The sequence below is a fragment of the Onychostruthus taczanowskii genome, unplaced genomic scaffold, assembly GCF_017590055.1.
Source record: "Onychostruthus taczanowskii isolate IOZ18803 unplaced genomic scaffold, ASM1759005v1 scaffold240, whole genome shotgun sequence".
Taxonomy (NCBI): Eukaryota; Metazoa; Chordata; class Aves; order Passeriformes; family Passeridae; genus Onychostruthus; species Onychostruthus taczanowskii.
Genome location: NW_024499685.1, coordinates 130529 through 158048, shown reverse-complemented (window position 1 = coordinate 158048; position 27520 = coordinate 130529). Strand labels below are relative to the sequence as shown.

General features: G+C 59.1%; 2 protein-coding genes across 2 annotated transcripts in view; both read right to left on the bottom strand.

Moving 5' to 3' along the window:
• Positions 1-4760: 4760 nt before the first annotated feature.
• On the bottom strand, positions 4761-26953 carry LOC121336731 (epiplakin-like). The gene is made up of 8 exons (XM_041406108.1): positions 26723-26953; positions 25826-26049; positions 19929-20127; positions 19723-19784; positions 18451-18548; positions 6221-13499; positions 5822-6188; positions 4761-5483 (listed from the first exon to the last, which is right to left on the bottom strand). The coding sequence occupies exons 1-8, from the start codon at positions 26951-26953 to the stop codon at positions 4761-4763; spliced, it is 9183 nt and encodes a 3060-aa protein (XP_041262042.1).
• The window catches only part of PLEC (plectin), a 97580-nt gene continuing 96939 nt past the window's right edge, over positions 26880-27520 (bottom strand). The window contains exon 74 of the mRNA XM_041406107.1: positions 26880-27478. Coding sequence (XP_041262041.1) covers positions 27432-27478 — 47 coding nt within the window. The 3' untranslated portion in view covers positions 26880-27431. The remainder of the gene's footprint in view (positions 27479-27520) is intronic.

The following is a 27520-nucleotide window of genomic DNA, read 5'->3' as shown; positions in this document are numbered from 1 at the left end:
AAACCAACCCAAAAGTGCCAACAGCACACAGAAGATGGAGGCTAGGAAGAAGAAAGAAGAAGGACAAGGCAACGCCCCAATCCCTCCGTCTTGCCTCGTAAACTGCTATACTAAAAATCACCAAAATTCTACTTTTCACCCTGTGATAAATTAATTATCATTCTCTTTTGTGACTTGTAACTCTTCATACAAGGTTGGTAATTTGCTCCACGGGGCTGGAGCCATGCGGGGCACCCAGGGGGATGTCCTGGGTTCCAACATTCACCTTTGTGCCTCCTGCTCAGCCCACGGGGCCACCAACACCTTCAGGAGGTCACTCGTGGCCACTGCGGCCACAGCAGATGTGGGCAGTGGCCTCTGGGGACCTGCAGACCCGTGCCAGCTCGTGGTGCTGGGCCAAGCAGTCCCAAAATGTGCCCACGAGGGCTGCGCACAGAGCACAGGCAGACGTGCCTCTGCCAGGAGCTCAGGAGTCACGGAATCATGGGATGGTTTGGGTGGGAAGGGAATTTAACGATCATTCCAACCTCCAGTGCCGTGGGCAGGGACATCTTCCACTGTCCCAGGTTGCTCCAAGCCCCATCCAGCCTGGCCTTGTGCACTTCCAGGGATCCAGGGGCAGCCACAGCTGCTCTGGGCACCCTGTGCCAGGGCCTGCCCACCCTGCCAGGCAGGAATCTCTTCCCCGTTCCCAGGAATGAAGGAGGTGCTCTGGAACGTGGGGTCGGCTGTGCTGTGGAGAGCTGGGGCACAGGGTATTCCATGTTCACCCCGGCCAAGAGGGAGCCAGGGCTTCCCCAGCAGGTCAGCTTTGGGCTGCAGGGAGGGGCAGAGCTGAGCCCCTTCCTGTGCCTCAGCACAGCCTTTGGTTCTTGTGTTTTCCACTTTCAGCTTGGCCAGCAGCTGATCCTCAAACGCCCCTGGGGGATGGACTGGGTACGGCGGGGTTATGAAATCCCAGACTCACAGAACCCCCCAGGGCGGGCCAGGCTGGAGGGAGCCATTGTGGGGGTCCTCAGGAAGGGTCACCACAGCGCACGTGGCATAGGATTGTGTCCACAGGGCTCTGGAATATCTCTGGGGAGGGACACCCCACACCCTCCCTGGGTTATGTTCCCTGCACAGGAAAAACGCTCTGCCTCATGTTCAGGTGGAGCTGGCTGGGCATCAGTTCCTGCCTATTGCCTCGTGTCCTGGTGGCTGCCACCACGGAGCAGAGCCTGGTTTGAGAGCTCCCTTCGGTGCACAGGTCCCCTCTGGGCTGTCTCTGCTCGGGGCAGAGCTCCAGCCCCTCCTGTCCCCAGCCCCACTGCTGCCTGTGTGTCCAGAGACGGGAACGGAGCTGGGAAAGGGGGCTGGAGAGGCTGAGGGGGCTGGGAAGGGGCTCAGCCTGGAGGAAGGGAAGCTCTGGAGAACCAGGAGTGCTGAGGGGGCTGGGAAGGGGCTCAGCCTGGAGGAAAGGAGGCTCAGGGGGGACCTTGTGGTTCTGCATAGCTCCTGACAGGAGGGGACAGCCGGGGGGTCAGGCTGTGCCCCCAGGGACAGGACAAGGGGAAATGGCCTCAGGCTGGGCCAGGCAAGGTTTAGGAGGGATATTGTGAAAATCCCTCCTGGAAGGGGCTGTGCAGCTGCCCAGGGCAGGGACGGAGTCCCCACCCCTGGAAGAGTTCAATAAATGTGTGGTTGTCACATGTGGGGACCCGAGTTAGAAGTGGCCCTCTGGATTCTTGTTTTGTGGGCTCCCACCCCTGAAAGATGGGAAACGGTGGTGGTACCTTTTCTCTCCATTACCTTTCTTTCTTTCTTTCTTTCTTTCTTTCTTTCTTTCTTTCTTTCTTTCTTTCTTTCTTTCTTTCTTTCTTTCTTTCTTTCTTTCTTTCTTTCTTTCTTTCTTTCTTTCTTTCTTTCTTTCTTTCTTTCTTTCTTTCTTTCTTTCTTTCTTTCTTTCTTTCTTTCTTTCTTTCTTTCTTTCTTTCTTTCTTTCTTTCTTTCTTTCTTTCTTTCTTTCTTTCTTTCTTTCTTTCTTTCTTTCTTTCTTTCTTTCTTTCTTTCTTTCTTTCTTTCTTTCTTTCTTTCTTTCTTTCTTTCTTTCTTTCTTTCTTTCTTTCTTTCTTTCTTTCTTTCTTTCTTTCTTTCTTTCTTTCTTTCTTTCTTTCTTTCTTTCTTTCTTTCTTTCTTTCTTTCTTTCTTTCTTTCTTTCTTTCTTTCTTTCTTTCTTTCTTTCTTTCTTTCTTTCTTTCTTTCTTTCTTTCTTTCTTTCTTTCTTTCTTTCTTTCTTTCTTTCTTTCTTTCTTTCTTTCTTTCTTTCTTTCTTTCTTTCTTTCTTTCTTTCTTTCTTTCTTTCTTTCTTTCTTCCTTTCTTTCTTTTTTTCTTTCTTTCTTTCTTTCTTTCTTTCTTTCTTTCTTTCTTTCTTTCTTTCTTTCTTTCTTTCTTTCTTTCTTTCTTTCTTTCCTCTCTCTCTTTCTCTCTTTCTTTCTCTCTTTCTCTCTCCTCTTTCTTTTCTTTCTGTTTTTCTTTCATTCATTCTTTTTTTATCTCTTTCTGTCTTTCTCTCTTTTCTCTCTTTTCTCTCCTTCTCTCTCTCTTTCTCTCTCTCTTTTCTTTCTCTTTTTCTTTCATTCATTCTTTCTCTTTTTTTTATCTCTTTCTCTCTTTCTTTTCCTTCCTGTGGGTGCGCAGCTGGATTCCAAGGTCTCACAGAGCCCTCCCAACCCAAACGATTCTGCGGGGAGGGACGTGCCACTGTGGCACACAGGACAAGCCCCAGGGCTCCATAGGCAGGCAGGGCTGCATTAATTAATGCATTAAATTTAATTAATTTAACCTGCAGGCTTCATCTCAGCACTGCCTGCTCCGGGGGCTGCCAGAGCCCGGGGTGGCTCGTGCCCTGCCCTTGGGAGTGTCCCAAACCGTGTCCCAGTGCAGCAGCCGCGGGGACACCGCGCTGGCACCGCGCTGGCGCCGGCACTGCGGGACAGCACAGACACAGCCCAGGGACCCCGCACCCCCCGTTGCCTCTGTGGAAGGGAGAATTGGATTTCCAGGATGAGAAAACTCCTGGGAGACGTTATTGTGGATTTCCAGTAGCTAAAGGGGGCTATAAAAAGCTGAAGGACTTGGGATAAAGGCCTGGAGGGACAGGACAAGGGGGAATTGTGGATATTCTCAGTTCAGTCGAAGAAAGAACAGAAAGAATTTCTCCCAGGCTGAGCCTGGGAATCTTAGACAAAAGAATTCAAGCAATTATTATCTGTCTTTCTGTAAGCATTGTTTATGGTTATGGTTCTCTGCAGCGTGTTATTCATAGTCACCAATAAGGTGTTTTCTACTTTGAGACCAATCCAGTCCCCCTTAGCGAGTGAGACTATAAAACTCACTGCTCCTTGCTAATAAAGATTCTTCTTGAGCCTTCTGATCTACCTGGAGACTGGAGACTTTCTTTCCATCCCTGACTCCACAGCATCAGGGAATGGCTTCAATCTGGAAGAACGTAGGTGTAGGTGAGATTTTAGGAGGAATTGTTTCCTGTGAGGGTGCCCAGAGCAGCTGTGGCTGCCCCTGGATCCCTGGAAGTGTCCAAAGCCAGGCTGGATGGGGCTTGGAGCAACCTGGGACAGTGGAAGGTGTTCCTGCCATGGCAGGGGGTGGGACAAGAAGCCCCCTTCCCACCCAAGCCATTCCCTGGTTCTGTGACTTCTCTCCCATGAATTTGTGCCCTCCTTTTCCAAGCCCCTGCAATGCTCTGGGCCCCACGGCTCCTCTACGCTTGTTCCCAGGTATCAGCAGTACAAGCTTGTGGCCAAAATCCATTTTCCAGGACATTACCGTGTTAATTAAGGCAAACACCCCAAGGCAGCGCATTTAAGGAGGGTGAATTTCCTTCCATTAAACAGCAGTAGAGTTATTCATCCCTGAACTGCACGGAAGAGTGGCTCCAGGGCTGTTCCTCTCCTGTGGCATGTGGCTGAGTCAGCTGAGGACACGGGAGGGCAAAAAGGAGCAGGAGGGAACAGAGGCTCCCCTGCGGATGGACAGACTAAAAGTACAGCACAGCCACGTCCACTCCCAGCTCCTGTGAGGATCCATCCCCACGGAGGCTTCAGAGAGGGAGGGAAAGCACAGCGAGAGACCAAACCACTCTGGGCTGGGGCTGTTTGTACTCCAGACACCCCCGGAAAGGCAGGACAAGCTGGGGCATGGAGAACAAACGCGGATGATGTGTCCAACACCAGTGACACCCAACACAAGCCTGACATCCTGCCCACGCAGAAATCTGCTCTTGACACTTTCCTGGCTTGAAAACCTGCAACCTGAATATCATCCTGCAAATCTTCTGGGGAAAACAGCCAGCATATGCAGGAAAATACAGGCAGAGAATAAAAATACCACTCACAGCAGCACCCATACGGAACAAAGACCTGCAGTTAAACCTGTGTGGGGGAAAAATAGGATAAAACACTTCACTGAAATGACCTCACATAAGCAAGGCTGCCTCCTCTGTTCCTGAAAGGCGACCAAGAAAAGAAGAACAATGCAATGCAACGACACTGCTCCGGGGGAGGCACTTCAAAGCTGCACCTGATGTGGGTGGGTGGTGGTAAAGAAAAGAGATCATGAAGGAAACTCCCTCACTGGGATCATAAATGGTAAAAAAATATGTAGAAAAATAAAGACAAACACCAGAAGCAAAAGAATAATTCACAATAGCAACATTGTTCCCCAAGGCACAAACAAGGAAAACAATAAAAAGGCTTTGGAATTATTTTCTAAAAATGTTAAGGAAATAAAGCCCTGTGTCCGGGTCGGGGACGCAGCGGCGCAGCAGCTGCAGGTACGTCAGGTTCTCGTGGGTGTTGGGGTCAAAGAAGCCCTTGGTGTCGTCTCCGGGGTCGGAGAGGATCTGGTTCATCTCCTGGTCAAAGTAGCCACGCTCGTAGGCCACCTCCACGGGCACACGGTGGCTGTGCACGGGGTCGATGATGCCGCCGGTGGCGATCTGGGCCTCCAGCAGGCGGATGCCGTGGTCCCTGACGATCAGCTCCTTCTTCATGGCCTGGAACAGGGAGATCTTGTCGCCCGTGTAGGGGTCAGAGTAGCCCGTCACGGCCCGCTCCGCCGACAGCAGCTTCTCGTGCAGCTCGCTGCCCACCAGCCCAGAGGACACAGCCTGGTCCACAGAGAGCTTCTGGTTCTTGACGGGGTCCACCAGGAAGCCGGTGGCCGCCTGGGCCTCCAGCAGCACCAGCGCCGTGCCCTGCCTCAGGATGCCCTTCCACATGGCCTGGTAGATGCTCATCTTCTCCATCTTGCTTGGGTCAGCCTTGGAGGGCACCAGCACGCCGGCGATGACGCCCGTGCCGTCCAGGTAGCGCTTGACCGAGGCCATTTGCGTCACCTCCTGCACCGTCCTGGCGCCCTGCACCAGGTCGGCCAGCGTGCCCGTGTCGATGATGCCCGAGTCCAGCAGGTCCGAGGCGCTCACCTGCCTCCTGAGGCCCGTGAATTTCACGCTGCTGCTGCGCTGCGCCGCCTCCTCCACCAGGAGGGTGAGCAGCGTGGCCAGCTCGGCCAGCGCCAGGCTCCCGGCCCGCAACCGCCCCAGCAGCTCCTGACGCTTGGCCTCTGACACGAACTTGGAGAACAGCAGCTCCCACAGGGACACTTTCCTGCCGTGGAAGACGCCTGCCGACACCTCCACTGTGTGGGACTTGAGAGACAGCTCCAGCTCCCGCTCCTGCTCCCGCTCCTTCTCCTGCTTCTCTTCCTCTGCCTTCTGGGTGTTTGAGGCACTGCCGTTCGGGATGGGTTCTGTACGCTCACCTGCCTCCTGAGGCCCGTGAATTTCACGCTGCTGCTGCGCTGCGCCGCCTCCTCCACCAGGAGGGTGAGCAGCGTGGCCAGCTCGGCCAGCGCCAGGCTCCCGGCCCGCAACCGCCCCAGCAGCTCCTGACGCTTGGCCTCTGACACGAACTTGGAGAACAGCAGCTCCCACAGGGACACCTTCCTGCCGTGGAAGCCGCCTGCCGACACCTCCACCGTGTGGGACTTGAGGGACCGCTCCAGCTCCTGCTCTTGCTCTTGCTCCTGATTCTGCTCCTGTTCCTTCTGGGAGTTTGAGGCACTGCCGTTCTGGGTGAGTTCTGTGGATTTGGGGGCCCCGTTGGCACCATGGCCCTGGGCCTCAGCCCTGGTGACGATTTCCACAAGGACGTCAATTGGTTCTCGTGGGTGTTGGGGTCAAAGAAACCCTTGGTGTCGTCGCCGGGGTCGGAAAGGATCTGGTTCATCTCCTGGTCAAAGTAGCCACGCTTGTAGGCCACCTCCACGGGGACACGGTGGCTGTGCACGGGGTCGATGACGCCGCCGCTGGCGATCTGGGCCTCCAGCAGGCGGATGCCGTGGTCCCTGACGATCAGCTCCTTCTTCATGGCCTGGAATAAGGACATCTTTTGTCCCGTATAGGGATGGGTGTAGCCTGTCACAGCTCTCTCGGCGCTTAAAAGTTTGTTTTTCAGTTCACTGCCCACCAGCCCAGAGGACACAGCCTCGTCCACAGAGAGCTTCTGGTTCTTCACTGGATCAACGATGAAACCAGTGGCTGCCTGTGCCTCCAGCAGCACCAGCGCTGTGCCCTGCCTCAGGATGCCCTTCCACATGGCCTGGTAGATGCTCATCTTCTCCTTCTTGCCTGGCTCGGCTTTGGAGGGCACCAGCACGCCGGCGATGCTTCCAGTTCCCTCAAGGTACCTCCTCACACTGTCCATTTTTGCTATTTCTTGTGCCGTCTCTTTTCCTTCTTGGAGTTTTTGTATTGTTTCCTCTGTAATTATTTGTGCACTGAGCAGTTCTGATGCTGTAATTTGCTGTCGGATTCCCTGGAACCAGACATCACTTCTGTCTTCTTCTTTTTCCCTAATTATCTTTAGTATTGTCTCAATGATTCCTTGCACAATGTGTTGGGATTCCACTTTGTACTTTTTCACCAGTTCTTTTCTTTTCTCCTCTGTGATGTACTCGGAGCAGAGAAGCTCCCACAGCGATAACACTTGTCCCTTGTATTTTCCCACAGGCACCTGGACCTTTGTGCACAACAGGGCGTTTTTGGTTTGCTCATCAATATAGAAATAGTCGCCTTCCTTTTCCAGGACCTGCAGCAGGTACAAGCCGCTCTCCCTGTCTTTGGCACACCTCTGCAGCAGCTGGCTGTAACTGATCTTCTCGTGAGTGTTTGGGTCTATAAAGCCTTTGCTCCCGTGATCTGGATCTGAAAGCAGGAGGAACATGTCCTCATCCAGGTGCCCACGCTTGTAGGCCACCTCCACGGGCAGGCGGTGGCCATGCCAGGGGTCGATGATGCCACCAGTGGCGAGCTGGGCCTCGAGCAGGCGGATGCCCTGATCCCTGACTATTATCTTCTGTCTTACAGCCTGGAAGAGAGATATTTTACCTCCCGTTTGAGGATCCGTGTATCCCGTCACGGCTTTCTCTGCCGACAGCAGCTGCTCACGCAGCTCGCTGCCCACCAGCCCAGAGGACACGGCCTCGTCCACAGAGAGCTTCTGGTGGTTCCGGGGGTCAAGGAGGAACCCGGTGGCCGCCTGTGCCTCCAGCAGCCCCAGGGCACATTGCTCTGTGAGGAGGCCTTTCTTCAGCGCCTGGTAGATGCTCATCACCTCTTTCCTCAGCGGGAGGAGAACCCCAGCAATGCACCCAGTGCCGTCCAGGTACCTCTGGATGGTGTCCCTCTTTGTGAGGCTGGCAACTGTGAGACTGCCGTCCTGCAGCTGATCCAGAGTTTTCTTGTCAATTATCTCAGAGTTGAACAATTCTGACACCGACACCTCTCCCCGCAGTCCTTTAACCTTGAGGGCTTCTCCTCTTCGCTCTGTGTCCTCGATGATTTTTAAGATGAGGGATATCAGCTCTTCCAGCGCTAGGGTTTTGCTTTTGTACTGCATCACCAGCTCTTTCCTTTTCTGCTCTGAGATGTAGTGAGAGCAGAGGACTTCCCATACAGAAACTGCTTGGTCCTTAAACTTTCCAACTTTCACTTGAAGGGGCTTTGAACGCAAAGCCTGCTTTGTGGATTCATCAATGTAGAAGTACTTTCCTCCCTCCTTTACAACTTGCAGCATGTACAGTCCCGTGTCCGGGTCTTGGACACATCTTTCCAGGAGCTGCATATATGTCAGGTTCTCATGGGTGTTGGGGTCGAAGAAGCCCTTGGTGTCATCACTGGGGTCGGAGAGGATCTGGTTCATCTCCTCGTTGAAGTAACCACGCTTGTAGGCCACCTCCACGGGGACACGGTGGCTGTGCACGGGGTCGATGATGCCGCCGGTGGCGATCTGGGCCTCGAGCAGGCGGATGCCGTGGCTCTTCACAATCAACCCTTGGTTCATGGCTTCAAACAGGGACATTGGTGCTTTGGTGTAGGGGTCAGTGTAGCCCGTCACGGCCCGCTCAGCACAGAGCAGCTTTTCAAAAATCTCCCCTCCAATCAGACCCACCTCTAACGCTTCCTCCACCGAAAACTTCTTGTTTTTCTCAGGGTCGATGATGTAGCCGGTGGCTGCCTGTGCCTCCAGCAGCACCAGGGCGGTCCCTGGCCTCAGGATACCCTTCCACATGGCCTGGTAGATGCTCATCTTCTCATTGCTTGGCTGGATAAGGACCCCTGCTATGAAATTACTGCCCTCCAGGTACCTGCGGACAGACTCCATTTCAGTCACTTCTTTGACTGTTTTCTTCCCCTGGTTGAGCTCATCCAGGGTTTTTTTGTCGATCAGCTGGGACTGGAAGAGGTCACTGGCTGACACTCTTTTCCTCAGGCCCTTGAATGCGAACTTCTTGCCCTGTGCCTCAGTCTCTTGGATGATTGTGGTGATAACTGTTGTGATTTCTTGCAGCACTTCAGCCTTCTCATCTTTGTACTTTTGCACCAGCTCTCTTCTCTGGCTGTCTGAGAAGTATTCGGAGTTGAGGAGGTCCCAGACAGACACGGTCTGTCCTTTGAATCGCCCCACGTTGACACAAACAGTCACAGATTTCAGGACTTTCATGGTCTGCTCATCCACACAGAACATCGCATTTTCTGAGAGAGGGAGGAGCCACAGGCCCGAATCGGCCTCACGAATGCATCGGTCCTTCAGCTGCCGGTAGGTCACATTCTCCTTGGTGTTTGGGTCAAAAAAGGTCTTGGTGCTGTCATCCAGCTGGGAGAGGGTTTGGTTCAGGTCCTCGTCATAGAAGCCGTACCTGCAGGCAGCCTGGAGTGGCAGGTGGAGGTGGTGGATGGGATCAACCACCCCTCCCGTGGCCAGCTGGGCCTCCAGCAAGGGCACAGCCTCTGCCAGGGGGATGAGCTCCTTCCTGAGTGCTTGGCACAGGGAGATGGAGCTCCCGGTGTAGGGGTCTGTGTAGCCCGTCACAGCCCTCTCAGCCAGAAGGAGTTTCTCAGTAAGCTCCTCTCCAACAACAGCCGCTCTCACGGCGTCCCTCACGCTGAGCCTCCGGTTTGTGGCAGGGTCAGTCAGGTATCCTGTGGCTGCCTGAGCCTCGAGCAGCCTCAGAGCAGCCCCAGGGAGGAGGAGATTGTTTTTCATGGCATCGTAGAAGCTCATCTTCTGTTTGGATGCCTCTATGAAGACCCCAGCAATGCTGCCTGTGCCCTTCAAGTACCTCTTTACGCTCTCCATTGCAGCCACTTCTTCGGGAGTTCTTACACCCTGAGCCAGTTCTTCAAACGTCTTCTCAGAAATGATGCCCGTGTCCAGCAGCCAGACCACAGGGACACTGCCCCTCAGGCCTTCCAGGGAGATCTGGGTCCTGGCTTTCATCTCCATCTCCCCCACCAGCCTGAGCACCAGAGCCACCAGCTGCTCCAGCGACAGCTCCTCTGACCGGAACCTCTCTATGAAGTCCCTCCTCTGCTCCTCGGTGAAATACCCAGAGTGCACGAGCTCCCAGAGGGAGACTCCTTTTTCCTTCACCATGGTTTCCTTGAAAATCTGTTGGATTTGCTCGTCGGTGTAGGCAGGAGCAGCTGACTGTGCCAGAGGCAGCAAGTGGAAGCCGGAGACGTCGTCCTTCTGGCAGTGCTGGATGAGCTCGGCATAGGTCACGCTCTCCTTGCTGTCCGGGAGGCAGAAGACTCTGTGGTCATCGCTGGGCTTGGAAAGAGCCTTGCTGGTGTCCTCATCCAGGCAGCCTCGCTGCTGGGCCGACTCCAGGGGGATGTGGTGGCCACACGTTGGGTCGATGATGCCTCCCGTGGCCATCTGCACCTCCATGAGCTGCATGGCCTGCTTATCCGCGATCAGGCCCTTCTTCATCGCCTGGAAAAGGGGGATCTTCTTGCCCGTGAAAGGGTCTTTATAGCCCGTCACGGCCCCTTCCGCCTGCTGCAGCTTCTCGTGGACATCTGGCCCAATGACTCCCTCCTTGACAGCCTCATCCACGCAGAGCTTCTGGTTGTTCACGGGGTCAATAATGAAGCCCGTGGCAGCCTGGGCCTCCAGCAGGGGCAGGGCCACTCCTGGCACCACGATGTTCTGCTTCATGGCCTCATAAATGCTCATTCTCTGGTTGGATGGCTGGAGCACAATCCCCCCGATGCTGCCCGAGCCATAGAGGTACTTCTTGACAGAGTCCATGTGCAGGACTTGTTCTGGGGTGACGGAGCCCTCCAGCACCTGCTCAAACAGGGCCCTGTCGATGACACCAGTTTCCATCAGGTGATAAGCGCTGACATTGCCTCTCATGGCCGGGAACTTGATGGGGGCCCATTTCTTCATTTCCTCCTCCAGCATGAGCCGGATTTGCTCCAGGCTGAGCTTCCTCAGCTGGAAGTGGTTGAAAATCTCCCGGCGCCTCCCCTCGCTGAAGTACTCGGAGTTCAGCAGGTCCCACACGGAGACCTTCTCCCCCCGCAAGCGCCCAAACCTGACGGGCAGCCAGGAGCTCCTGAACACCTGCCTGGTGGCCTCGTCGATGAACTGCCTCTTCCTGCTGTTCAGAGGGAGGAGGCAGAGCCCGGTGGAGGGCTCGGTGATGCATTTCTCCTTCAGCTGCAGGTACGTCAGGTTCTCGTGGGTGTTGGGGTCAAAGAAGCCCTTGGTGTCATCACTGGGGTCGGAGAGGATTAAATTAATCTTCTTGTCGAAGTAGCCACGCTTGTAGGCCACCTCCACAGGGATGCGGTGGCTGTTGACGGGGTCGATGATGCCGCCGGTGGCGATCTGGGCCTCCAGCAGGCGGATGCCGTGGTCCCTGACGATCAGCTCCTTCTGCATGGCCTGGAAGAGGGAGATCTTATCCCCTGAGTATGGATCTCGGTAGCCAGTGACAGATTTCTCCGCAGCCAGCAGCTTGTCGTAAACGTCCGGGCCGATGACGTTTGCTCGTAAAGCCTCATCCACGGAGTACCTCTTGTTGGCAGCTGGGTCGATGACAAACCCCGTGGCTGCCTGTGCCTCCAGGAGAATCAGAGACGTTCCCGGCCTGAGGAGTCCCTTCCTCTTTGCCTGGTAGATGCTGATCTTCTCCTGGGAGTCTGGGAGCAGCAGCCCTCCGATGCTTCCCGTGCCCTGCAGGTACTTCCTGACGGTGTCCATGCTGACCACTTCCTTGGCCGATGTTTCTCCCTCCTTGAGTTTCTTGAACAAGTCCTTGTTGATGATTTCTGAGCTCAGGAGCTGGTCAGCCGTCACCTGCTCTCTCAGGCCCTTGAAGGTGACATTAGCGGTGGCAGCCTTCTCCTCAACGGCGGCTCTGATGGCCTCTCCCAGTCCTTGCAGGGAGAGCGTTCCTGCCAGGAACTGCTTGGCCAGCGCAGCTCTTTGCTCACCCTGCATGTAGTCAGAGAAGAGCAGTTTCCACAGAGACACTGACTTGCCCTTGAATTTCCCCACAGCGACGGGCACCTGTGTGTTTTCCAGAGCTGTCTGGGTCCTGTGGTCAAAGAAGCCGAGTGTCCCCGGGGAGCCTCCGCTGCCGTCCCCAGCGAGCGGCAGCAGCAGGAGCCCCGAGCTGGGGTCGGTGAGGCAGCGCTGGAGCAGCTCTGCGTAGCTCAGCTTCTCCTTGGAGCCAGGGTCGAAGAACCCCTTCATGTCATCAGGGGGGCTGGACAGGAGCTGCCTGGTGGCCTCGTCCAGGCAGTCCCACTCGCAGGCTGTCTCCATGGGGACACGGAGGTGCCTGCCTGGGGCGATGACACCCCCCGTGGCCAGCTGAGCCTCCAGAAGGCAAAGGCCGTGATCCCTGGGGACAAAGCGCTTCCTGATGGCTTGGAACAGGGAGAGCATTTCTCCGGTGGAGGGGTCCCTGTACCCAGTGATGGCTTTCTCAGCTGACGACAGCTTCTCGTAAAGCTCTGGGCCAATGAGACCAGCCCTGACAGCCTCATCCACGGAGTAGCTTTTGTTCTTTAGGGGGTCTGTCAGGCTGCCGGTGGAGGCCTGGACTTGCAGGAGCATGAGAGCAGCACCAGGCACCAGGAGATGCTCCCTCAGTGCCTGGTAAAGGCTTTTCTGCTCCCCGGAGGGCAGGACAACTCCAGCCACGCTCCTCGTCCCACGCAGGAAGTGCTGAACAATGTCATTCTCCGCCACCTCCTGGGCAGAGATCCTTCCCTCCTCGAGGCCTCGGAACACGTCAGTGCTGATGATGCCAGAGTCCATCAGGTCCCTGCTGCTCACCCTCCCTCCCAGCCCCGGGAATGTGATTTGCAGTGGCAAGAGGAGGAAGCCTGAGGCGGGATCCACAACACACCTCTTCCTCAGCTCGGAGTAAGCGACCTTCTCCATCGTGCTGGGGTCAAGGAACACCTTGCTGTCCTCACTGCTGGGGTCAGAGACGAGCTGGCTCATCTCTTCATCCAAACATCCCCTCTCACAGGCCACAGCTGCCGGGAGCCGCCCGCCGGTGGCCGGGTCGATGACGCCTCCAGTCGCCACCTGGGCTTGGAGCAGGCGAATGCCCTGCTCCCTCCCCACCAGCTCCTTCTGGATGGCCTGGTAGAGGCAGATTTTCTCCTCTGTGTAGGGGTCCACGAAGCCAGTAGCAGCTCTGTCAGCCGAGAGCAGCCTCTCCTTCAGCTCCAGCCCCACCAGCCCCATCCGCACGGCTTCTGCCACGGGGACACGGCGGCTCCTCAGCGGGTCGGAGATGGAGCCCGTGGCTGCCTGCGCCTCGAGGAGGCAGAGGGCCGAATCCAGGCTCAGCAGGTGCTCTCTGGTGGCCTCATAAAAGCTCATTATGCTCTTTGAAGCCTCTACGTAGACGCCTGCAATGCTGCCAGCTGTCTCCGAGGGCTCCCCGGGAGCATCCGGCCCCGCGTCCCTGCCAGCTGCTTTTTGCTGTTTGCACGGCATCACGTCCTGGCACAAGTGGTTTGTCCCTGAAACGTCTTTCCCGGGAGAGCCGGGAACAGCCTGGCCATTCACTGCTGGCTTGCTCTCCATCCTGCTGCTGCACGCCTTCCAAAACTTGCAGGACTCTGCAGAGAGAAGGGAGAGAGGGAAAGCTCAGTGAGAAATCAACTTCTTCATGGTTTGCGTGTTAAATACAGGGAAATCAGAAACACAAATACCCTCAGGCAGGAGGAAGTGACAGCCAAAATCTGAGCATGTCCAAACGTGGTGCGCCATCCTGAGGGATCTGGCCAAACTCAAGGAGTCTGTGGGTGAGAACTCCACATGCCCTGGCCACCTAAAACCCCTGTGCTGATCCCCCAGCAGGAAAGGAGGGGGGGATTCTGCCCCTGTGCCCAGGTGAGAGCCCACCTGCAGGGCTGCCCCAGCCCTGGGGACACAGCAGCAGCACCTGGAGGAGAGGAGATCCTGGAGCTGCTCCAGGGCTGGAGCCCCTCTGGAGCCAGGCTGGGAGAGCTGGGGGTGCTCACCTGGAGAGGAGAAGGATCCAGGGAGAGCTCAGAGCTCCTTCCAGGGGCTCCAGGAGAGCTGGGAAGGACGTGTGACAAGGGGCTGGAGGGACAGGCAAGAGCAAGTGGCTCCCTAGGGCAGGGATGGATGGGATTTTGGGAAGAAATCCTTTGCTGTGAGGATGGGGAGACCCCGGCACAGGGTGCCCAGAGAAGCTGTGGCTGCCCCTGGATCCCTGGAAGTTTTCCAGGCGAGGCTGGATGGGCTTGGAGCAGCCAGGTCCTGTGTGAGGTGTCCCTGCTCATGCCACAGGGTGGGACTGGATGGGTTTTGGGGTCCCTCTCCAGCCAATCCCTTCCACGATTCTGTGACTCTGGGGGTGCTGGCGTGCAGGTCCGTGTGCTCCCACACTGCTGCTGCACGAACCCCCCCGTCCTTCCACTGTCCCCCCTTCTCACCCTGCCCAAGCAACGCCAGGAGGGCAGATGTAGGAATGTGCCCCCTAATGACAGAGTGACAAAGCTGTCCTTTGTCCCCCAAAAAAAGGAAAGAAGCCCAGAAGTTTCTCTCAACGATTAGGTGAAAAGCCACCTCAGGAACTTTGCCAAAAACTAAAGGACATCTAATTGGATAGAAGCCAAAAAATCCCACCTGACCCACCAGGTAGAAAAGAACAGAACAAAAGAGCAAAAGGCTTTTGTGAAGTCTTTTTACCAGGAGCAGACCTCTGCACCTGGCTCGAGTTTTTCTGTTTGTTATTTTGCCTTTTATTAAACCTTTTTTGTTTCTAACACCGCAGCCAAAGTCATCCTGCCTATTTTATGCCCCCAAAGTAATAGCTGAGCTATCCTTGGGTGTGTTATATTTCTTTTGAGAGCTTATGAGACCCGGCCCGAGAAAAAGAAATAAAATAGGCAGAGGCTCCATCTCAGCCAGCAGGCCACCTCCAGGATGAGATTGCACCTGGTCCAAACCTGCCCTCCTGCTGGCAAAGCCGCGGGATGCGCTTGTGCCAGAGACTGGAGCAGCTGGTGCCCCAAACTCCTGCTCTGTAAAGTCCTGCTCTGGAAGCCCACCCCGCCCCAGGAATTCCCGACTTTGGGAGCTGCTGAGATTAGATAAAGGGAAAGCCATTGCTCGGGGGAGAAGTAAACCAGTAAACAAGGAAAAGAACGCGAGCCAAGCCCGGCAGCCGTGCCGAGAATGGTCTCTGGCTCGCAGAGCCCTTTGCCGGGAGCAGGTTGGCACAGATCCCCCCAGCCCGGGGGGAGCAGGCAGTTTCGGTGCGCTGTCACCTGAGGCAGCTGAGGGGCGCCTTCATCCATCAAAGAGCCCCGAAGTGCCCCCCAGAGTCGCTCCTGAAGCCTTGCGCCGCAGTGGCACAGCCGGAGTGGGCTGTGAGAGACGATGGCACTCCCCGGGGGGGGGTCCTGAGGGTATTAACCCCCTCGCGCTTTCAGGGGGACCTTCCCCACCGAGACCACCCGGGGAGGGGATCGGCACAGCAACGCTGGGGTCCACGGATGGTGATTTTTAAAAATTCTATATTTTATGCTATATTTTCTTTCTTTTTCTTTATTCTATATTAAATTCTGTATTTTATTTCTTTTTCTTTATTCTATATTTTCTTTCTCTTTATTCTATATTTTCTTTCTTTTCTATTCTATATTTTCTTTAGTTTTCTTTATTCTATATTTTCTTCTATATTTTATTTCTTTTTCTTTATTCTATATTTTCTTCTATATTTTATTTATTTTTCTTTATTCTATATTTTATTCTATATTTTCTTTACTTTTTCTTTATTCTATATTTAATTCTATATTTTCTTTATTTTTCTTTATTCTATATTTTATTTCTTTTTCTTTATTCTGTCTCTCTGTCACTCTCTTTTCTATTTTCTATCTCTTTCTCCTTCTGTTACCAAGCAGAAAGATAGCACAGGCAAACGAGTCTGCAGATGTTGCAAGTAGAAAAAAGGTCTCAGAATTTCCCACTGCAAGAAAACTGAAAAACAACTTCTAGCTTAAACTGTGATGTCTAACTTTTACTGATTGGAGAATCGTGACATGAATATGGTAATTATAAAATTATGATAGGCTATAGATAAAAGTGAAGGTATAGATTGGTTCTGCTGTATTAAGATGCTCAGCAAAGAAAAGTATATAATGCATTTGTAACCTAAACTCAGGGTCCCCAGGCCTGCCTGCAGCTGCAGCTGACAGCTGTAGGATCGCAAAGGGTGTGTTAGTTGGAAGGGGTTTTTATGGCTTAGAGCGAAGGATAAACCCACCTCAAACAAGAAGATGTTTTTACCAAGCAAAAAGATAGCACAGGCAAACAAGTCTGCAGATGTTGCAGGTAGAAAAAAGGTCTCAGAATTTCCCACTGCAAGAAAACTGAAAAACAACTTCTAGCTTAAACTGTGATGTCTAACTTTTACTGATTGGAGAATCGTGACATGAATATGGTAATTATAAAATTATGATAGGCTATAGATAAAAGTGAAGGTATAGATTGGTTCTGCTGTATAAAGAAAAGTATATAATGGATTTGTAACCTCAAGTAGGGGTCTCAGGCCTGCCTGCGTGCGGGCTCTGTCGCCCACGGCCCTGGACTGCCGTAACACCTTGGGTGTAACAAACTGCGTTTGGAAGAGCCGCGCATCTCTCGTTCAGGCTCTTACAGCGGGGGACCGAGGAGCAGCTCCTGCCCCAGCTGCTGCAGCCGGGCAGGGGGGTGGCAGCGCTGCCCACCGGGATGGACGCAGCCAGGGCAGGGCTGCCTCGAGGTGCCCACCACGCCGAGCCCCCGGGTTCTGCGCCACGCTGAGCCTCCCGCGGAGCTCGCTTCGAGCACGGAGCAGCTCTGCTTCATCGCCTGTGACTCACAGACCCATCTCCACCCGTGTAAAGGTGTGCTGGGAGCCAAAAGCGCCCTGAAGGTGCCGGGGGTGATGTGCCCGGGCCGTGCCCACCCCAGCAGCCGCCTCACTGAGGGGGCTGCGCGCGCCCGGCTGCGTCCCCACGCGTCGAGCTTCGTCCCCACGTCCCCACGTGGGAGCTGGGGTAGTTTAGCCTGGAGAAAAGGAGGCTCAGAGGTGACCTTGTCACTCTCTTCAGCTTCCTGAAGGGTGGCTGTGCTGAGCTGGGGGTCAGTCTCTTTCTGAGGGCAACAACAGACAGAACAAGAGGACACAGCCTCAAGCTGTGCCAAGGGAGATACAGGCTAGACTTAAGGAGGAAGCTTTTCACAGAAAGAGTGGTCAAATACCGGAATCATCTGCCCAGGGAGGTGGTGGAGTCACCATCCCTGAATGTGTTTAAAAAAAGACTGGATGTGGCACTTGGTGCCATGGTCTAGTTGAGGTGTTAGAACATGGGTTGGACTCGATGATCTTAAAGGCCTCTTCCAACCTAGAAATTCTGTGATTCTGTGATTCTGTGTCCCTCCAGCTCGCTGCGTGCCCCTCGGCCCCGCCAGCAGCTTTTCCTCAGGCGGGCTCCTCTGTCCCGGCCGCGCTCTGGGCTCGCTGCCCGGCCCGGGGAAAGGTCCCGCAGGAGCCGGCTCCCTCCGCCCGCTGATGTCAGCGCGGCTCGGATCTGCCCAGGCAATGCTGTTTGTGTTCGCAGGATCGGGATCGCGCCCCGCTCCGGCGCCAAGAGCCGGGAGGCCCCGGGAAGGACCGGAGAGGGCAGGGGGACGCGGGGGTGTCTGCCTGGGGGACAGGGGGGCTCTGCGGGATGGGGCGAGGGGTCCAGCTGCTGGCTGAGAGCCGGGACAGTTGTTCTGTCCTGGCAGCCAGGAGCTTCCCCGGCTCGCAGGGCTCACCCCGGCTGCCCACGCGGGGATCCCTGTGCCAGGCTCACGCAAAACACCCGCGGGGCTGGCAGCACCTCCCACCGGCTCTGCTCCCGGGCCCGGGAAAGCCGCGGCTGGCCCCGCAGCCCCCTCCTGGCCGAGCCAAGCCGGGCTGGACGGCACCGGCTGCGCTGCCCTTGGCACCGGCTGCGCTCAGCCCTGCCGTGACGCGGGTGGCGGCAGCGCCGGTGTGCCTCCGGTGTCTGGAGAGCCCCAGGCAGGTCCCTGCGTGTTCCGGAGCTGAGGGGGCCGCGGACACCCCCGCCGGTGTGGCTCCAGCATCCCGACAGCCCCAGGCAGGTCCCCACACGCTCCCAGAGGCAAACGTGCCACCGGCACCGCGGTGCAGATGGAATCCGGGCGCTGCCACCCGCACCTGTGGAAGCCTGCAAGCCTGGGGGAGCAAAGGGCCGCGGTGCTGCCCCCCGGCCCTCCCCGGGCAGGGGGAGGCGGTGGGCGAGCGGCAGGGGAAGGGCTCCGCTTCCCTTTCGTCAGAAGGCGTCAGCCCCATCGGAAACTTTGAGTAACCGACTCTGCCGACGAAGGCAGAGAGATTCCTGGCAGAGGTGTTGGCACCTGCCGCCCTCCCTGGGGCCACGGTCTCTCCCCTGGCAGCCGCGGCCGCTGCTCCGCGGCTTTCGCTCCCGGCTGCGCCAGGGAACGCGCTGGCACCGGGGTGAGCACCCACGGGAGCCCCCGCGCACCCACCGCCACCCACGGGAGCCCCGCGGGACAGCCCGCAGCTCTGCGCCCGCAGGGAGCACCCGAGACCGGCGTCGGCTGGGGAGGAGCGGCTGCCGGGGCCCCTGGGGAGGGAGCGGGAGCAGGGACTGGTTTTACTGGCAGAGTGCGGGACTCGGTGTCGGGGGAGGGTGGCGGGGGAGTCGTGTGCTGGGAGAGGCTGGGGCTGGGGCTGAGAGCTTGGCCGGGCCGGGGAGCGCCTGCAGGGTGGTGTCCCGTGGAGGTGTTTCGGGGGAGGGAGAGCAGGAGGGAATTTTCTGGGGCAGTGACGGAGGGTGACGGGAACAGGGAGGGCGGCCGGGGCGCGCTTGGGGGCAGCTCAGCACCCCTTCCCAGGCCAGGTCCGCAGTGCCGGGGTCCTGCCCGGTGCCCGAAGGGAGCTGCTGTAGGATGAACTCGCACCCTGTCCTCAGGACAGCCCCGCGGCACCGCGGACCCACCTCAGGGTACCGTGGGAGGGGGCTGCCAGTCCTCTGTCTCCCCTGTCCCACCACCCGCCCCCTCCTCAGCGGCCGTGCCATCGGAGCTTCGAGGCTCCACAGGGCCCTGCTCGGCATTTCCTGACCCCGGCCCCTCTCCCGGGGCTGCTGGAGCTCTCGTGGGGCACAGCTGGCACTGCCTGTGGCTGAGACCCCGAGCCCAGAGTGTCCCTGCCCTGGAGCCTGGCTTTGACTCTTGGCTATTCCCTTCTCCCTCAGGCTGGTTTCACTTAGAAATCCCTGCTGGATCCTCCAGCCCCGGCCCTCTGTGGCCCCACTGTGCCCCAGGAGCCCCAAAGGAGCCCCGAACCAGGCAGAGCTGGCCCTGCCCCGCTCTCCACAGGGAGGGGACGTGAGGGGTGGGATGGGCAGCTCTGGGGAGGTGAGGAGGGGACAATCCGTGCCAGAACCTCTCCCACCCGGGGAGGATGAGCAGGAAGGACACCGTGACCCCCCGCCTGAGCACTCTGGGCTGCAGGACCATCTCTTTTTTTCCCGGAGCCATCCTGCCCGGGCAGCCATCTCTTCCTGCCCTGCTCCTGGGACCTGCGGGGACAGCCATCCTCCCGCTGTTCCCCAGGCAGTGCCCAGGGTGCCGCAGCCCTGTGCTGCCGCTGCCCTGCGCCCGCGGTCGCACCCCGGCAGCGGGAGCGCTGCCGCATTCCTGGCATTCCGGGGATCGCCAGAGCGCCTCCGTGCCCTGCAGCCCCCGGCGCGGCCCGCAGCGCCCACCAGGGCCCTCCCCGCCCGCATCTCCTACCTGCGCACGGCGCTCACACCACGGGCTCCCCTGGCAGGTGCCCGGCGTTCCACCGCTGCTTCCTGCCCGGGACCAGAGCACGTTTAAAACCTGGCCCTTCCCCGCCCCTGGGGATGACACACCGGCCCAGCCCTTGCAGAAACTCGCGGGCCAGCCCTCCCCACGGCTCCCGCTGGGAGATGGGGTCCCTCCTTGCGGGGGTTCACCTGTCCCAAATCGGCCGTGGTGTATGAGATGGCCCCGTCCCGGTGGGCTGTGCCCTCCACAGAGGAGGTGAGAGCGAAGGGCAGAAAGCTGCCAACCAGGGTCGGCACTGCCTTCATCCCCAGCAGCTCCTCATCCTTCTCTCCATCGCCCCCAAACCCTCCCTGCTGCCAGCAGTGCCCCTGTGCCTCGTTGCAGTGGCTGCAGGTGCAGGGCTGACAGAACCCCAGTGTAGGCCTAACCCTGGCACCACAGCAGCTGGAGTAGAGAGGGGGGCCCTTCCCTGCTCCCCCCAGTCTTGCCCACGCCCCTGGATGTGCATAAAGCCTGAATTGCCCAAAACATGCCCAAACCATCCTGTTGCTGCTTGAGTCAGCCAAACGTCCCTGCCCTGCCTCCATCACCAGCTCCACACCCTCTCTCCAGACCCTGCAGCCAGCCCCTCCACCCTCTCCTGCTGCCCCCTGAGCACCCCGAGCCCTCTCCCCAGTGCCACAGCTGCTCGGTGGGCCCCGTAAGAGCAGCGGGTACCACACGGGGCAGAGAGGCCTTGGGGCCCCTGGGGCAGGGGGATCATGCCACAGCCTCCTTGGCTGCCACCCCGCAGGGCGAGGTGCTGCGGGGAGGATGCGGCGCTTGGGCAAGATGTTTATGGGGCGTGGGAGTGTGTTGTCTGGAGAGGTGCCGGTATCCAGGCACGGGCGGGCTGGCTGAGCCCACGGGCACGGGCCAGCGGGCACAGAGCCCTGGTGCCTGCCGTGGGTGCGGGCAGTCCCGGTGTGCCCGGGTGGAGAGCAATTCCCCTTTGGAATGGCACTGAACACCTGGGCAGGGCGGCCCCCCTGTGCCTACTGCTCAGGCAGTACCATGCTGGTGGTCCAGAAGGGCAGAGGAACCTGGGCAGGGTCACCTGGAGCTGCAGATCTGAGAGAGGCACTGGCTGGCACAGCGCCCTGGGCTCGTGGGGCGATGCCTGAGCAGGGGCAGCCCCAGCCGGGCCAGTGAGAGGGCCAGGGGCTGCATCCTCCCTGGCAGTGGGGGGGTCTGCAGTGCCCATCCCTGCTCCTGCGGGCATGGCAGCTGTGTCCCAGAAACCGGCACAAGTTTCTGACAGCTGCCCGGGCGTGGTGGAGGTGTCGCTCACGGGAGCCGCTGAGAGCCTTAATCCATGGGCAAACAGGGATGAGCGCTCGGCGCCAGCCCCACAGAGCTTCCTCTGCGTCTCGGCAGCTGCCCTGGGGCCCTGTGACCCACGCTGGATGTTCAGACAGCCCCGGGGCTGCAGTGGCACCAGGCATGGACATGGTGGCCACTGACCGGGCGGATGGGCACTGCCCATGGGGGCACGGCCCATGGGGGCACGGCCGGGCTGGCAGGGACAGGCAGGAGGGGATCTCAGGGCTGTGTCGGGGCACACAGCTGTGCACACAGGACCCAGTGTACTGTGCTGGGCCGTGCTGGGTTGTTCTGTGCCATGCTGGGTTGTTCTGGACCATACTGGGTTGTTATGGGCTGTACTGGGTTGTTCTGGGCCGTGCTGGGTTGTTCTGTGACATACTGGGTTGTTCTGGACCATACTGGGTTGTTCTGGGCCGTGCTGGGTTGTTCTGGGCCGTGCTGGGTTGTTCTGTGACATACTGGGTTGTTCTGGACCATACTGGGTTGTTATGGGCTGTACTGGGTTGTTCTGGGCCATGCTGGGTTGTTCTGGGCCGTGCTGGGCTGTTCTGGGCCGTGCTGGGTTGTTCTGGGCCGTGCTGGGTTGTTCTGGGCTGTACTGGGTTGTTCTGGGCCGTACTGGGTTGTTCTGAGCCCTGCTGGGTTGTTCTGTGCCATGCTGGGTTGTTCTGGGCCGTACTGGGTTGTTCTGGGCCATACTGGGTTGTTCTGGGCCATACTGGGTTGTTCTGGGCCGTGCTGGGCTGTTCTGGGCCATACTGGGTTGTTCTGGGCTGTACTGGGTTGTTCTGGGCCGTACTGGGTTGTTCTGGGCCGTACTGGGTTGTTCTGGACCATACTGGGCTGTTCTGGGCCGTGCTGGGCCATGCTGAGCCTGCCACACTCCCCCTGCCAGTGCAGGGCGGCTGCTGCCACCCGCGGGGAGGGAAGGGGCTGTGGCGTTAATTAGCCGTAATGAGCAGCTGGGATTTGGGCAAATCCAACCAAAGCGCTCGCGGCTTCATCAAAGCTCCCCGGCTGCCGACAAGGACGAGGAGCGACCAGCCTGGGCGCCTCTCCCCTGGCTGCGGCTCCCGGAGCCTCGGTGACACCCCTGCCGTGCCAGCAGAGCCGCGGGGCCCCTGGCCGCGGGGAAGGGGAGCCCAGAGGCTCGGGGATGGGGTCACTCTGTGCTGGGGGAGCTGTCCTGCAGCAGGAACCCCGCGTGGGAGGGTTGGTGGCCCACCAAGGTGGGTGTCATGGGCGCGCTGGCAGAGCTGCCATGCCCGGCTCTGGTAGGAGCTGTGGGGAAGGGGCTGGGTCCCGGCAGGAGCGGAGGGAGCTTGGGCTGAGCTGGCAGAGGGGTCACTCCACCCACCACAAACTGCTGCCACTGGCCGAGCTCCCACCCCGTGCCTCCAGCACAGCCCCTCACTGCTCAGCAGGCAGCACAAGCCCCCTGTGCCGAGTCCGTCTGTCCCAGCTGCCGTCAGTCCAGGCTCATGGACAGCCCAAGGACAAGCAGCAGAGTGCCCAGGCCCCCGGCTCTGGGGGGTTCTGTGAGCTGCCGGTGGCACCGGTGGAGCAGCAGTGGCAGCACCGGGGACCAGGCCAGCTTGGGTGTGAGTAGCCACCCTCCCCATCCCTCCCGGGCTGACGCTGTTGAGTCAGGGATGGAAAGAAAGACTCCAGGTGGATCAGAAGGCAAAAACGATTAGTGAAAGTAGCGGGTCTTTTATGATGTGACTCGCTAAGGTGAGACTTGATTGGTCTCAAAGGAGAAACATCTCACACTCCTGGTGACTGAATAGCACACCGTGGAGAACCATAGCTATAAACAATGGTTACAGAGAGATAATAATTGTTTGGAGTCTTTTTCTCTAAGATTCCCAGGCTCAGCCTGGGAGAAATAATCTCTGTTCTTTCTTCGACTGAACTGAGGATATCCATAGCGGGCAGGGGCTGGGGAAGGGCCGAGGCAGAGCAGGAGCACAGCCAGCACCCGGGCTGGGGTCAGGGCTGAGCTCAGCGCTGCGAGCTGCCCGCTGGGGCTCTGCTGCCCTGGAGCCGTGCCCACAGGTGGGAGCTCAGGTGCTCAGGCACATTCACACCATGGAAATGGCTCCTCACACTCACACGAGTGTATTTGGACATGCGCTGGCCCAGGTTTCTGTGGGGCAGGATGGTGATTTCCATGGGGCAGGATGGTGGTTTCCATGGGGCAGGATGGTGGTTTCTCTACAGCAGGATTTTGGTTTCCATTGGGCAGGACAGTGTTTTCCATAGGGCAGGATGGTGGCTTCAGTGGGGCAGGATGGAGGTTTCCATGGGGCAGGATGGAGGTTTCCATGGGGCAGGATGGTGGTTTCCATGGAGCAGGATGGAGGTTTCCATGGAGCAGGATGGGGTTTCCATGGGGCAGGATGGGGTTTCCATGGGGCAGGATGGGGTTTCCATGGGGCAGGATGGGGTTTCCATGGGGTAGGATGGTGATTTCCATGGGGCAGGATGTTGGTTTCCATGGGGCAGGATGGGGTTTCCATGGGGTAGGATGGTGATTTCCATGGGGCAGGATGTTGGTTTCCATGGGGCAGGATGGGGTTTCCATGGGGCAGGATGGTGGCCCTGGGACACGGCCGCTCACCCCCAGCATGCACCCAGGCTCCGCTGGGTGGTAGGAAACGAGGGGCTCCCACCAGGCCTGGGCTGGCTGAGTGGGGTGCATGGAGTGGGACATGAGGCAGGCCACATCCCCTGCCACAGTTCCCACGGCTGGACTGAGAGCTGGGGTGGTTGGGCAACAGGGCAGCACCCGCCTCTGGTTCCCTGCGCTGGGGTCAGCCAGCTCTGGGGCAGCTGCTCCCACCCATGAACGGGGCTGTGGGGCTCAGGGGGGGCTCAGGGCTGGTGGTGCCACCGAGGCTGATGGTCCCACCACGGGGCTGATGGTCCCACCATGGGGCTGATGGCCCCATCTGGAGCTGATGATCCCGTCTGGGGCTGGTGGCCCCACCATGAGACTGATGGTCCCACCATGGGGCTGATGGCCCCATCTGGAGCTGATGATCCCATCTGGGGCTGATGATCTCATCTGGGGCTGGTGGCCCCACCATGGGACTGATGGTCCCACCATGAGGCTGATGGTTCCACCTGGGGCTGAAGGCCCCACCATGAGACTGATGGTCCCACCATGGAGCTGATGGTCCCACCGTGAGGCTGAAGGTCCTATCTGGAGCTGATGGTCCCACCATGGGGCTGATGGTCCCACCTGGTGCTGATGATCCCATCTGGGGCTGATGGCCTCACCATGGGGCTGATGGTCCCACCATGGGACTGATGGTCCCACCATGGGGCTGATGGTCCCACCACGGGGCTGATGGTCCCACCTGGTGCTGATGATTCCATCTGGGGCTGGTGATCCCACCATGGGGCTGATGGTCCCACCATGGGGCTGATGGTCCCACCTGGTGCTGATGATTCCATCTGGGGCTGATGGTCCCACCATGGGGCTGATGGTCCCACCACGGGGCTGATGGTCCCACCTGGAGCCCCACTCCCCACTGCTGCCACCCGCTCACCTGCTGCCCTGGCAACGTGATCCCTCAAACTCAGCACGTGCTGCGGACCCCAACCCCAGAGAACCACGGAGGTTCTCCCAGGACATCCCCGCTCCCCACCTCATCTCCCTGAGGACGGTCAAGTTCCAGCGGGTGAGATTCCCGTGTTCCCATTCCTGGCTCCGCGTGGGTGTGTCTGTCCATTGTATCACTGCCAGCCTCGCTGGCAACTAACAGCTCGTGTCTCCTGCCCGGGGGCTGCTCCGCAGCGAAAACACAAAGCAGTTTGGTGTGGGCCCAGCCACGCCGTGCCTGCTGTCTTTGCTTCCCAAGCCAGCGCCGTTGCCTGGGGCTCGGGATGCGGCTGACACAAGCCGCGGTGCCGGTGATGCCGGTGGTGCCAGGCACGTTGCCCCAGCTGGGAGTGGTGGGTGAGATTTCCACAGGCACAGGAATGTGCAACGCAACTGGCGCTGGCGAGTTCCAGCCCGGGACGCGTTGGCAGCTGTGCCACCAGGAGCCGTGGGCTCAGCCCTGCTCTTGGGGGGCGGTGGCAAAGGGTTCTGACCTGTGCCGGGGACTTCTCCGTGCACGGCCAGGGATGTGCCCAGCACAGGCACAATTCCAGTCCTGGACCCTTTGGCTCTGTGCTTATTCAGAAAAGAAGTGGAGGAGACAGGGTTTTTTGGGTGAAACAGTCCAAAAACAGAGCTGGAAGCTGTGAGGACACGGCCAGGTGACAAAGAGGACCGGGATTGGGAGGGGACAGCCAGGCAGTGCGGGCGGGGGATCAAAGAGAACAGCCACCAGCCCTCGTGTGTGGGGTCTGGCACTCCCCCAAGGCAGGGAGGTGCCAGGCGAGGGTGGTGGTGCTGCAACGCCTGAGGACAGTCCCACGCTCAAGGTGTCCCCCACCTCTTGGAGTGGGGACACAAGCAGAGCCTCCATCCCATCCCGACAGGCAGCTGGGCCCATCCCAGCTGGGACGGGACATGCAGGTGATGGATGCACAGCTGCCAGGACCGTGCTGGACACAGACATTCCCGGTGCCCTCGGGGCTGCGGGGTGTCCAAAAAGCGGCCAGCACCCAGGGACAGGGATCCGCCTCTCCCCGTGCTGCCCACGGTGGGCGATGGTGCCGGCAGGAATGCCAGCAGGAATGCCAGCAGGAATGCCAGCAATGCCTTCCTCGGAAAGGAGGGGATGCGGGGCGGCGCCCGCTGGCACCGCTGCAGCGCCCGGGGCTCGCCAGCCGCGGCTCCGGCGCCGGGCGGCGCTGCCGGTGGCACCGGCTGGGGCACACCCGGCCCTGCCCGGCCACCGAGTGCCACCGTGCTGCCGGTGGCACCGGCTGGGGCACACCCGGCCCTGCCCGGCCACCGAGTGCCACCGCCCTGCTGGGCACCGGCTGTGGGATGGGACAGTGGTAAGGGGGGGACGGACTGACGGACTGCAGCCCCTTGTCCAGACAGACTGACTGACTGACAGACTGACTGCAGCCCCTTGTCCTGAATACAGACAGACTGAAGGACTGTAACCCCTTGTCCTGAGCAGATGGACAGACTGATGGACTGCAGCCCCTTGTCCAGACAGACTGACTGACTGACAGACTGACTGCAGCCCCTTGTCCTGAATACAGACAGACTGAAGGACTGTAGCCCCTTGTCCTGAATACAGACAGACCGAAGGACTGTAGCCCCTTGTCCTGAGCAGATGGACAGACTGATGGACTGCAGCCCCTTGTCCAGACAGACAGACAGACTGACAGACTGCAGCCCCTAGTCCTGGGCAGATGGACAGACTGACAGACTGCAGCCCCTTGTCCTGAGCAGACAGACAGACTGACGGACTACAGCTCCCCATCCTGACAGCGGGGTGAGCACACCAGTCAGAGTACAGCCTCCCGCCCCGAGCAGACAGACAGACCGACGGACCCCAGCTTGGGCAGAGGGGCAAGCAGGCCGAGGGATGGCGTGGAGCCCCTCCCCGAGCGGACGGACGGACGGACAGACGGGGTGCTCATAGAAAAAGGAACCTCACTACAGTTTATTGTGGCGGCGGGCGGGCCCGGCCGGGGTTACATTCAGCGCTACTGCTGTCCGGTTAGCGGGGTGGCACGGTGAGCATGCGTCAGCAGGGCGGGGGTCCCGCTGCCCGCCGGTGCCGCCGGTAGCACGGGAGTGCAGCCCCGTGCCAGGGGACCCCCGCCCGCGGCGAGACCCCCGGAATGGGGGGCGGAAAGAGCCGGGGGCCCGTGCGCGCACACCGAAGGCCGAGGGGTGAGGGTTAGCACCAGAAACGGGGCTCGGCATCCGGCCGGGGGTCCCCGGTGCCCGGCTGCCGAGCCCGGCCACCTCCCGCCGGGGCGTGGGAGGCACGATGGGGACCCCCGTCAGCAAGGCCGGACGCCGGGGGTACCGCAGCCGCCCTGAGCTGGCGACACGGCAGAAGGGCAGAGCCCGGCGGGGGGGGCCCGGCTGGCCCCACAGCCCCGGGCACTCGGAGCGGGGCACCGGGGCTCAGACCCCCCCCTCGCCGCCCGCTGGAGCCGTGGGGCGGGAGACCAGAGCCCGGGGGCTTGGTGGGTGTCGGGAGATACTTGCATATCCTCTGGAACGGGCCCCGGCGGGATCGCTGGCGGGCGTACAGCTCAGCCCCGCTCGGGGGGCCGCAGCGCCGGGCCGGAGACCCGCGGGGAGCGCGGCCGCGGCTTCGCCGCCCTCCAGCCCGGTGGAGGAGGGTCCTGAGTGGGGCCGGCCGAGGGTGCTGGGCGCAGGGCGGGCGCGGGGGTCAGCGGCAGGGGCTGCAGCGCTCCGGGGGGGACCCTTCGGGCGGCTCTGCGGGGGCGCGGAGGGGCTGGAGCGCGGAGCTCTCCTGCC

Bases quoted from the DNA above. Each gene is read 5' to 3' on its own strand.
- LOC121336731 (XM_041406108.1), bottom strand. From the start codon at position 26,953: ATGCCGAGCCCCGTTTCTGGTGCTAACCCTCACCCCTCGGCCTTCGGT. The intron at 20,128-25,825 runs GCATTGCTGGCA...CTGCACCTGCAG, and splicing joins TCCCCTCCTTTCCGAGGAAG to CCACTGCAACGAGGCACAGG. The intron at 19,785-19,928 runs GTGAACCCCCGC...GGTCCCGGGCAG, and splicing joins CCACGGCCGATTTGGGACAG to GAAGCAGCGGTGGAACGCCG.